We start from the raw sequence: 13110 nt of genomic DNA on the forward strand, positions 1-13110 counted from the left end.
GAACCATGGTTCCCCATGGTTCGTCACAACACAGGCAACACCTGTTTTTAAGTTGACAATATCTTTATATGTATAAAAATATCTGTAACACTAAATAATCCTAAAATTTCCCCAAATTACATTCTTTTCCCACTGGTATCCCGTTCAAGAAACGCGAAGTACCAGCAAAATTCCTTTCCCACGGTACCGGTGCACATCGATCACCTTACCTGGGACGTTGGACACTCACATGCGCGAGCCCGTGAGCAGTCTCCGACTTTCCTTACCGGGAATACTGGACTCTGACTACAGGGCTAAGGATTGGGTAACCTTCTGTTACCGATCAGCCCGTCTGCACGCGCAGACTATAATTCGGCAATATATATTTATGTAAGAACCCTTCCCACATTCTGGAGTAGAAATAATATATCTGTAAGACATTCATGGGAAAATGGAGGGCCGCCCGATCTATAAAAGGCACTGCCTTGCATGAAGAAAAAGGCAGTCCACCAGCCATCGTAGGAGGCAGTCAATCAGCCATCGCAGGCAGCGAGTCCACCAGCCATCGTAGGCAGGAAGTCCACCAGCCGTAGCAGTCAGGCAAATAACAAACACTTGCTGGCAAAGTTCCTGGTTTCCCAAATAAAGTCCTGCGAATTATAAATAACTTGTAATTCAGGACCCTGGACAGACTGAAGCATACCTCAGAATTAGATAGGACATTACAAGTGTCGCCTGAGCAGGGACTTTAAAGGATTTTTTGTGGAAACTTCAAGAAAACCGAAATCAGGGACTTCGTGGAAATTTGAATCAATAACAAATCCGCACACTTACATAATCCGGGCGCGAAAACAAACGCGTTCAACAGTGACTCAGTGCCAAAAATCAACAGAAATCAACATGGAACATCACGACGATGAACAACCAGAGGAGGCATACCCTGCGGGACACTTTTCCAATCCAGGGGTCAGCACCGGCTGGATCCACAAACTCCGTCGGGACGAACTAGAAGTCCTCGCCGAAGAATTCGGATTCGGCAGCGAAGGAACGGTCGATGAACGCCGAAAGAAATTTGCAGCACTAGTCGCCGGGCCACTCGCGCAAGAAGCCTGGGTTCGCCTAGGAGAGTTCGAGAGGCACTATGCCAAACCAGCCTCACGCTCTCGCTCCAAGTCACCACTGCCCACTACTCCTGGACCATCCGACACTCGTCAAAAGGATCCTAAGACCGGATCACGAGTCCCCGCAGCCACCGAATACCGTACTCCAGCAGCCCCGTTTCCAATTCACCTAGCTACAGAGACCCACCCAGCGCCCGTACCGAGGGCCTTGCCAGCGATCGACCGACCCATGGAAGGGCACCACTACAATCACGCTGCACCAATGGCGGAATGCATCCGAAAGAAGGGAATCCAGTTTGACGGCCAAGATGACCCTCTATCATTCATAAAACTGCTCGAAGAACGCGCCCTCTCGTATGGGGTGGACACAAGCCAGCAGCCAGCTCACAGACCGTGCCAGCCGTTGGTTCCGCACCAGCCGCCTACAAAGTTCTTCATGGGAAAATTTCCGCCAGGAATTCTTAACGTTCTTCTTGCCACCACGGTATTTTGAACAATTGGAAGACCAGATCCGAGCCCACAAGCAAGTGGCGGGGGAACTGTTCAAAGATTTCCTCATCGAGATACGTCTACTAATGCACCACGCCGGGTACGACGCAGCAAAGGAGCTAAACAGGATATACGACAACGCCCTCCCAGCGTACCAGATGTACGTGCGCCGCCACGAACTGCAAGACTTGTCACAGCTTACACTGCTGGCCACGGAGTTCGAGAGTATTCAAGAGCGGACCATCCCGAGCACATCGCACCACCACGACACACGCCCAGATACGCACGGCCGGCTATAGAGCAGAGGAGCGGCGACTCCAATCGGACACCATTCCGGAAGCCTCATTGGGACTCGGCAGACTCACCAAGGAGACATCCATCAAACCCAGTGAGTACGGGAAAGCCCGAGGTAGCACGTCGCATGATCACGACCCACATCGCCAACCCACTCCTAGCCTGTCGCCGGTGTGGTGAAGAAGGGCATGCGGCATACGAATGCCAAAATCCCACGCACACGGACCATCGATTGCTGTCCCCAGAACACGTCGGGAAACGACTCAAGTCGTCGACTGACACCGGATCAGCCGGGAACGACGTCTGACCCGACCCACGAATAAAAACCCCGCTACACATGAACGAGAACCGGATAGTGGCAATGGTAACAATAGGAGGACAGGCAACGGAAGCCACCGTCCACACAGGGGCATCCCGAAGCTTTGTCAGTGCAAACCTCGCCCGACAACTAGCCAACAACACCCAGCAACACCAAACACCCAACACCCAGATTCTACTGGCGCACATCAGGCTGGATCAAAGAGAAGTTCAAATATCCCTCCTTGTCCTACCAAACATGTTGGATCAAGCTATCGTCGGCATGGACTTCCTATGCGCCATTGAAACAACGATCCAGTGCGGTACCACACTTCTACAATTACGAGATCAGTGCCACACACCACATATCCACACCGTTCCGACCAACAGAGTACAAGGCAACGAACCCCGACACCAGAAACCGAAGCCAACGGCGGCCGTCATACGTCCGCAACCTATCCCTAAGATTTCGGCACCCAGCAACGCCAACATGACACCCATACAAACCTCAGCGAACACACGACCACGACCTACCCCAACGAACAAAACGACCCGGATCGCCACGAAGAACAACACACCCAGCCCAGCCCCATGAAGCCGAAGCCAACAACACGAAACAACAATCAAGAAACCGGGAAAACGAGTCCCACGGTCACTACGGAGCAACCGCGTCCTAGGCCAACCACAGGGGACACATATCCCAAAGAAACTACGAGAATCTCACCCACGAGACAAGCACTAACGCACTGGAACCCGGCGCTCGACACAGGAAGCCCAGGTCCAAGACCACCAACAGAGCACGTAAGTTCCATCTCCTCCAAGGAGAAAGTGAACACAGAAACACCCTCAGAGACGAAAATCAGCCCTGAACCTAGACAACAACATTGACGCCGACAACGGCAGCAACAGATCAACAGCCCAGCAACAAGGGAAACATCCACGTTGACCTCACGCTGGTCGGGGCCCATAATTGAACTGATATGCACAGATCCCCTCAACGCGAGCCCGGAAACCAGGACGATGACCCCACGATGCACCCACCGCAGCCCTGTCATACCCACGCCCGACGCCACACAGATCTTCGCCAACCCATTGGAGTACCTTCCGCGTACCAACATGATTCTTAGCGCTATGCACCGAGCCATGCATAGAGCCATGTCTGAGATCATCGTCGCCCAAACAAGTCGTTGTTGCGATACCAGAGGCGTCATCGCAACTCACCTGTTCACGTACCAGTCTGGCTGTAGTATAACACGAGTACTACATCCAGCATACCAAAATATCGTACCACATCAGCGAACTCCCCCGCAAAATCAAAAAACCCAGCGCGTTTGACACCACCATCCTACCCGAAGCCCCGAACCAACACTTTGACCCCGAGATCGAGGACGAGTCGGAACCAGCCCCAGAGCCTTGGCCACCCGACATAGCGCCACAAACTAAAGCATTTCTAGACGAAGAGCTACCGAAGCTACCCTCCATGGCACCTCAGACATCGCCGAGCATACCATCGTCATGAGGGATAATCGACCCATCAAGCAACGATACTATCCTAAAAACCTGGCCATGATGCGAATCATCGATGAACAAGTGGACCAATTGATAACCAAAGGTCTCATCGAGCCCTTCCGTAGCCCTCACAGCGCGCCAATCGTACTCGTGCGCAAAAAGAATGGGAAATGGCGCATGTGCGTGGATTTTCGACAGCTCAACGAACACTCCATGCCGGACGGCCAGAATCAAAACGCACGATTTATCATCAACATAAAACTCCTTTAGCAGGGCAGCTGAGCCAAGAGGCTCACCCTCGTCGATGGCCAGATGGACAGCGTGTTAAAACTTTATAATGTTTATTTATACCGGCGGCTAGCTAAAGTCAATTGCTCGCTCTTTTGCAAGAGGGGTTCGGTATACAAATTAAGCTGCGAGTGATTGGCTGCGAGTGATTGGCAACTAAACGACGGCAACGACGGCCGATCAAAGCAACAGCCGAAGCGGCAGGTGCAGAGCACCCACTTTACCAGGGAGAGCGCAGCATCATACACATATACATACATATTTCTATATCTATGTTCTTTCTTTGTTAGCAAGAAGGAACGGCAGCGCTTATTTATGATAATTATGGTGATTTAGCTGCTTATTCTAGCTGTGGTCCGAAACAATGATATTTACTGAATGTACTTTACCATATCCGGATCATTCCAATGTCCAGGTCCCGCATTTGGTGCTAATAAATCTTGATTATTTCCGTAATAGTCAATTATATTTTCAACAGACGTCCAAGAATCTTGAATGTCATCATAATTTCTCCAAAGGTTGCAGTAAGTTCTCACTGCAGAAAAATTTGGTTGAATTCCGGCATATATTTGATAAACAGGCCAGCTACATGAAAATACCATCGGTTTTCCAGTATTATTGAGCAGTTTTCCGAATGTGGAATAGCCTAAGTCCATTTCAATTGGCAATGAATAGCAACCATCTAATTTAACATAATCAACGTTCCATTCAGCAAACTGATATGCATCTTCTTGTTCATATCCAATGATACCTGGATATCCAGCGCATGTAAAGTTACCATAATCCTCATAGATTCCAAATTTTAGGCCTCTTGAATGAATCTAGTAAATATAAAAGATACATAAAAGTATTTACAATTAACTTTTTACATATCCAGCTTCTAAAAATCAAAGGTGCTGCTGAGAATGAGCCGTATCAATCTCAATTTGTCTATCGGAATATCCAGAGGCATATGTATCTATTCGAATTAAGAGTCTCAAATGATTCATTGAGGATATAATAATGATCCCGCCGAGTTTTTATCGTATGTAGTAATGAATACATTAAGAGAAGTATTTATGACTCTGCATTTAGAATATCAACGATCAACAAAAATTATCACCGGTCAAATCAGGAAAGATATTCGTATAGAAACGTATAGAAAAGATATCACGCCTTTTTTTTTGGTCAAACACATTTTTTTTGCTGCTGTTCGTTCCCCGACCGGCCTGAATCATATCGACGAAATATTTGGTCGACAAAATCTGATATTCGTAAATTCATGCCTTTTTCGAAAAAAGACGAGTATTCAGATCCGAAAAAAGAAATACAGATGTAAACTATAGAAGCAACCGATGGTATTTCGTGGGCACATCCACAAAACAGGCAGGGCAGACACAACAAAAACTAAGGGGAGCCAAGCGAGGTTCGGCTGGAAAAATTGAATAATAAAATATAACGAGAAAGAACGCTGTGAGTCGCTTCTGTGGACGCGACTCTACTTTAATACCCGTACTCAGTCAGTATATAAATACGTGAGCTTATAATATATGTCAAATTTTAAAATATATTATATTTAAACATTTTTTTCTATATCTGTCATCTACGTTTACATTTACAATGTAGATTCTACATCTTCTCCACGAAAGTTTTTGCATTGCACAGGGTTTCTGGAGAGGCGGGGTAAGAAACTGAAAATTAATTTCTTTATTGTGGCTATAAGAATGATCCAATCTGAATCATATTCGGAAATCTGACAGAATGAATACCGATTACAGACGAGTATATATGGGCATTTCTCTGACGAGGTCCACTTAGATAAAAAAATATCTATAAAAACACATTTCCATATATTTCCGTAAAGATATTATAGTCTAAATTTAGTAAACGGTTACCTATTTACCTAATCGATGTATAATTTCATTAACTTTGATGTAAAATCCTATTCAAAAACGCAAAACTTCACTTTTTTGTTTTTTTTTTTTGGTATTTTTTATGTTGTTTTTAACCCTGTTTTCTATTACTTTATCACTTTTAAAAAATATGATTCTTGAGAAAAGTTTTTTCAAAATATCTCTCTACATATTCAACTTAGTAAAAAAATATACGAGAAAAATTGTTTAATCCTGTCTCACGGTATATTTTTAGCTGTTACTAGCAGACCCGCGCACTTCGCTGCTTACCAAATGAACTTAATGTTTAGGAATTCATCGAAATTAAACAATGATAATTTTTATGTATTGACATATTTGATTTGTTGCAATACTTTGATAAACAATATTCTTTGTTTTGCCGTCGGTATAATGAATGCTTAAGGCCGATGGTTTGCCTTACATTAAACGTTGGCATGAAGTTGTCTCTGACGGTATAGATTGTAGATTATATATTTCACGACGTTCATTTGCAGTTGTTGTTGTCATTGCTCCGTTGATCTGAAGAGGATCTTGCTGTGCGTAGAAGATTATTTTCATTGCGATATGAAATGTCTTGGATACTTTCACGGCTCCTCGAAGGCACGACTTGTGACGCATTTCGCGTTCGCCGGCCTAAATTTGATTGTCTCGACATTTAGCTTTAAAAACCACAGGTTAAAATGCACACATTTTCAAATGCCAGAAATATACTTACACAAATTAAAATTTTTTCAGAAAACAATTTTTCACACAAAAAGGTATAAAAACAAAATCTATTATGAAACGATTAATCCAACAGACTATCAAAGATTGGCGTTACGATTTATTGTATGAATGCAGCTCTCCAGCGATTTGATCTTGAATAAAGGAGTTCAAGCAATCGACATCCTTCGTCTCGACCCGTTTGTCGATTTTCCGACAGTAAGCTAATTTTTCAGCTGCGCCTTTTTATCCGTTTGTTCCACATGAAAATCATTTCTTGCGTACCCGACAGAAGTTGTTCTGTCTTAACTATAAATATTGATTTCAAACTGGTATAATTAACTAAAAAATATTTCAGAAAGAAAGTGTTTATTATTGAAATGCTTTATGATAAGCAACATTCTTTGTTTTTTTTCTCTTGCGCGTATATAAATAGTTTGGTTGGTACTCCGACTCGGGAACTGGCCATGCGAAAAACATTGATTTTCAAGATTAATGCAACAAATAATTAGCGACTGCCCTTGATATTTATTTATCAACATTGCAAATGCTAGCCTCTTTGAAAACTGTAACCGTTTAAAGTCGAATGGCATGTCGTTCGAAATCAAAGGAATCCGTGGAATTGTAGCTTCGATGACGTTGTTCATTAATTTCTTCACCGCAAGTCGGGTGCCATTACAAAGACGTGGCTGGTTTATATTCCACAACATAATAATTACCGATCCGATCTTTAGTTGCAGATTATGAGGTGGTAGTCCGGGAAAGTTCCATCGAATTTAAGAACTCCGTTGGATAGTTGACAACATCATCAATCGATTTGTATGTTATTAATTCGCCAGCTATATTATTGGAATCTGGAAATTCATTTCATTGACATCAACGTTTTTTGCAGCAAATATAGCTCTTTTGCTCAACCATAAATGATTTTTAAAATTTTGAGCTATGTTTGGGAAAACCTTCTCGACGAGTTGTGTCTTTGTTTCAGTAAAGTTACAAAAATTGGTAGGAAATGTGAAGTATCCAGACAATGAGTCAACAGGTATTTTACCATTACCAATATCTAGCAATTGTTTGTAAAAAACTTCTCCAGATTGCTCGTTCTGCAATTCGACTCGCATGTTTATATTTAATTTAAGCGCTTTATCGTCTTTCCATAAAACGGATGACTTTAAACATGCGATAAGTATGTAACGAACCATGGATCCCATGGTAAACATCCCAAACGGCCAATCGGCGGAAAGGCGCGGGCCAAGATTATGTAACCGGCCTTCACCACAGCAAAACCAAGTAACCAAAGCTCTCAAATGACGAGGTCAACACCCAACGAAATCAACCTCAGCATATGCGCATATGCCAGCATATGCCAGCATATGCCAGCATATGCCAGCATATACCAGCATATGCCAGCAGTCAGGAAAACCGAAGACTCAGCGCGCGTGCCATCGAACATCAAGGAAATGCAATCACCCCAGCAGCAAAATAAAACCAATAACATGGAAAGATGCCGATCAACCAAAAAAGCGAAACCCAAGCCCGACTCGACGCAATGTCCCATACATAGCAGCACTGGCCCTATTAAGAATAGGAAAACGCTATATATATCGGAGTTCTCCCTGTACTAAGGCAGTTCGTTTGCAGTTCGCTAGAAGTTAGATGGCAGTTAGCTAGCAGTTCACTTGGATTAACACGCTTCACACACATTTAATAAAGATAAAAATTAAAACTTCAACTTAAACAAAACGTGTTGTGATTCCAAATAACCAATTATATTTCAGTTGCTGGCCGAGTGCCTGGTTTTCCAAATAAAGTCCTGCGAATTATAAATAACTTGTAATTCAGGACTCTGGACAGACTGACGCCTATCCCAGCCTGAGATAAGATCTTACAAGCTCGTCGGCTGGTGTTGATCGTGGTATTACTGGTACTGTTTGGCGAAAATCTCCTGCTAATAAAATCAGTGCACCACCAAACCGGATTTGGTTCTTTCGGGAATCTTTCAACGTGCGGTCTAATGCTTCCAATGATTTTTTGTGTGCCATCGTGTGCTCATCCCAAACTAATAATTTTCTCTGTTGCAACACTTTGGCCATCGCAGAATTTCTTGAAAGGTTGCAAGCTGGTGCATGTTCATTTATTTGCATGTTCAACGGCAACTTGAGTGTGGAATGAGCTGTTCGACCGACTTCCAACAACGTTCGAATCGTTGCCAAAATCAATGATATCAAAAACGTTTTCCCAGTCCCACCGGGAGCATCTAAAAAAAAAAATCCGCCAGTTCCATCGTTCACTACTTTCATTAGCGTACCGTGGACATATTTTTGTTGCTCATTTAAAAGGGGAACGTTTCTTTGAACGGTTTCTTTAAATGCTTCGGAATCATATTTCGATTCGCGTCTCAACTCTTGATTAAATGCGTCGTGCATTTGGCGATTGGACGCTGTCATTCCTAACTGTATTAATACTTTGTTGGCAAACATCAAGCACATGTCTTCAATTATATATTATTGCTTTATTGTACATTTCTTCATTTATTTGCAAACTATCATTTAAGGTTCTAACACGCTTCTGATGTAATATATATCTTCGGCCATGTGATCTTTATATTTGTTCCATAAATTAATCGGTGTTGATAGGAAGCATGTAGAAAAAAGTATGGCAAACAATGTTAGTATTTGTATAGCATTTGACGAAATCACAGCATCTTCGAGAGTGTGATCCCAATGAGTGTCATTCTCGAGCAGTCCTATACGTTGACATGCTTCTCTGTATATGCCGCACAATACGCCATTAACAGTTCGCAGATGTTGGAATGATGTTGGGCCACGAACATTGATTAACAGTAAACGCAAATAAAAACACTCGTCTTGGCTGGGATGTACTGTGTAAAGACGTCCTAGTGCATCTGTTGAGAATACTTGTTGGTAATTTGGAACCGGCTGTCCTTGTTTTCGTCGTTGAAATTTCTTTAATGATTGATTCGTGGCATTTCGGAATAAAGCAGTGTTCTTGCAAAGTCATCATTCTGGCACATTTCAAAGAAGATGGTCAATGTTGTCGATGGCGGCCTCTCAATTCGTTGTAATACGTTTATCGTTGTAAAGTACACCCTTTGACCATTTTCCAGATGTACGGCCAAATGAACAACAGTGGGGTATCTTTCATGTTTTGAAAATGAAAAAATACGCTACATAGCCTCATTACTACTGTCATAGCGTCCCATTTGAAAATGAGTTATCTCATAGTTTGAATTTTCGGCAGCAACTCTGAACACAGCCATTTCCCTACCTTTGTTCACGTACTTGCAGATATATTTGATTGATTGACGGAATGGCAATATTCTACATTTATGTGTGCTTTAAATGTTTTGGAGAGTAACGGCGAAAACGGAACAACCCAATGATTATCAACTTCAATGTCATGCTGATTAACTTTGACTGTTGTTGTCCTTCCGTTGTCGTCAGTGGATCGCCTGCGATAAAGTTTGTAACCATTATTTCCACTAATTGTTTCTGCTACTAATTGTCTTGGAAAGCGTTTTGAACATTTTCCATTCACCATACACAGAGAATTTTGATTTAATGTTCCACAGGGACCATGAGTCATATTTTTTGTAACAATCTCAAATAAGATTGGATCATTATTAGGAATTTCCGCAGATATCACAACGTCGATTTTATCCGGTCTTATTCTCTCTACCAACCAAATGAGAATGTGTGCATGTGGCAATCCGCGTTTTTGTCATTCGACTGAATACATCCAACAGCCCGTTTCGCCGAATACAGGATGCTTAACAATGTAATCCATGAGTGATTTTAACTTTCTTTTGAACACCCTTGCGGTGGCGATCAATTGGTGATTGGCCATGAAATAATTCATGTCTAATTTCTGTCCACTTTGGATTGCATCTGAACGTTATAAACAAATCTGGTGTGCGTATTCATGCATATGTCGCGGACTTCCGACGTTTGTTGCTGGGAAAATAGTTGTTCTACCTACATTCTGTGTATTTGATAGCATCCCGAAGATGAATGTATTTTTCAGAACGTTCAACCTGATAAATATCCATCGCTCCGTTTCAACTTTCACGTACATATCCACAGCATATTGGTGGAATAGACGCCGACATTTTAATATATGATTGTCCTCATTTTCCCGAACCATCAGTCTGTATGAATAATAATACATTGAATTAATTTTTTTATTAGTTTCAAGACCTGTGACTGGATTTATCATCTTCATTGAAAAATAATACCCATCTTCACCTTTCCAAAATAAGATAGGATATTGTAACGCATCATATGATCGATGTGTTTCGGATACACGCTGCAGTTGATTGCTGCAATGTAAAACAATATCTGGGCTTTCTAAATTTTCACCCACGACGACAATAGCGCCTTCGTCAATTGTTGGCGCATTAAAATGTCTGGCGTGTTCTCTTACAGGCGTCGTAATAATGCAACCAATTCGTTATGTTGATGGAAAAACGTTTGGAGTTGTTCCACAATTGTTTTTTTCGCTGAATTGATGTGTGCACAACGCTGATCGACTTGTCTTGCTGAATCGGATATAAAATAAATTTGCAAAAATTTTGAGTCACTATCTGGAGATGGCAATAATAACCTTTAAGATGATATATTTGACCCTGAATCTTGAAAATTGTCATAAAATTGATTTGATTAACTTTTTTTGCGACAAATGAGGTTATCTGAAAAAAATTATTATATTGCTGGATATGAGTCAAAAAATTATAAGAATATGGCCCATTTCCTGAAACCAATGAATGTAGTGGCTCTGGTGGCGGTTCCAATGGTATCAATTTGATTTGACCGCTCGCGCAACACAATCCAGTAGATTCATTTTTAAACTTAAATGCCTTGCACACAACGTTCATTTGTCCAATAGCAACGATTTTCTGTGAGCTGTAATCTATTATGCGGCGAACATTGTTGACGCTTTTGCTCAGGTCCTGCAGCTGTCCGTTGTCTCTACGGGTGACCAAAGACAGAACCTCGCTGTAGGTTTTACCGTTAGCCTCGACAATCAGTGCGTCTGGTCGGCGTTGTTTCCGATCTCGCTTCTTTGGACCGGCCTTTTTCCAGCCTGTGTGCTCGCTACTGCCTGGGATTGCGCATTCTACGGCTCGTTCCGCTGGGTTCGAACTAGTGGACTACACGTTGGTTCTTTTTCCATGGGTTCCTTTTGTGCGGCGATGTCCCATGTGGGGCAGGAGGAGGTCTGCAGCTTCCTGTCCACTCCTTTTGCCTTCTTTCGCTCGCAGGAGGGGCACTCTGGGGGTTCGCTGGGAGAGTACCGTCGCTCGCTTTTTGGAGGGCCTTCATTTTTGTAAACATGTCCCTCATTATCATGTTTATGTGTCTCTTTTCCTTCGGGCGGCTGAGCAGCGTGTCGAGTAGGGTTCCCATCTCCGCTAGCATGTCGGCGCAGGAGTAATCCACAGAAGTTGTTGACATTAAAGGCAGCTCAAGCCAACATCAGCCAGCCAGAGTATTGTTGGACTCTGGTTCTCAAGTGCACTTTATCCCCGATGAATTAGCAAAAAAGTCTACAGTTAGAGAGAACTACGTAGAAAAGATATTAGTTTGTTAGGTATTGGAAAGTCCAGCTTACCGGCACACCAAGTTGTGCAAACCACAATCTGCTCTCACATACACCCATTCGAAATGGTAGCAGATTTCGTGATTTTAAAATCGATCTCCTCGTACCATACAGAAAAGCCTGTTCCACCTGATTCCTTAATATATGGTACTGAGAGCTATCCGCTGACAGATCCAGATCCAAAATTTGATTTTCTATTAGGTGCAGACGCCTTTTGCGATATCTTAAGTAATGGTCAAGTAAAGCAGGGCAGAGAGGATCTAACCCTACAAAACACTGTTTTTGGGTGGGTGGTGTCTGGACGTTGCAAGTCCAAAGGCTCTCAAGTCACATAAGCTTGCTCTATGGTGAGCACAGTTCAAGAAGCCTGCCCGCTCGACAGCCTGGTCAAACGTTTCTGGGAGTTGGAAAATATTCCAAATGCATCCATAGTATGCATCCTGTATACCCCCGAAGAAACTATGCATGAAAAATCCTTTATCGACACTATCACACGTCTACCCTCCGGTCAATTGCAAGTTTCTTTGCCATTTAAGTCTAGCCCGACATCTCTCGGTTCGTCGTTTGAGACATCCAGAAAACGATTTTTGTCTTTAGAAAGGCGATTTTGCCAAAAACCTGCCATAAAATCGATGTTTATGGACTTTATGGAGGAATACCTGTCGTTAGGCCATATGACTGCAATAGAAAATTCAATCCCGGTAGAGCCGCATTGTTTCATCCCGTATCAATGCGTGGAACGACCACAAAGTACATCCAATAAGCTTAGAGTGGTGTTCGATGCGTCGTGCTAAACAACGAGTCAAGTCTCGCTCAAGTTTTTACTCATGGTTGGAGCAATCATCCAGCCGTGCCTATACGCAACGTTTCTAAGAAATCGCAAAATTCGCTCTTACAGCACACATTACAAAAATGTACCGTCA

The 13110-nt window shown here is 43.0% G+C and overlaps 1 protein-coding gene across 1 annotated transcript in view; it reads right to left on the reverse strand.

The window, feature by feature from the left end:
- Window positions 1–13110, reverse strand: part of LOC121404357 (alpha-N-acetylgalactosaminidase) — a 136469-nt gene that overhangs the window by 92611 nt on the left and 30748 nt on the right. The window contains exon 2 of the mRNA XM_041593675.1: window positions 4367–4798. Coding sequence (XP_041449609.1) covers window positions 4367–4798 — 432 coding nt within the window. The remainder of the gene's footprint in view (window positions 1–4366; window positions 4799–13110) is intronic.

This window comes from Drosophila obscura, unplaced genomic scaffold (genome assembly GCF_018151105.1).
Source record: "Drosophila obscura isolate BZ-5 IFL unplaced genomic scaffold, ASM1815110v1 contig_193, whole genome shotgun sequence".
Classification (NCBI taxonomy): domain Eukaryota; kingdom Metazoa; phylum Arthropoda; class Insecta; order Diptera; family Drosophilidae; genus Drosophila; species Drosophila obscura.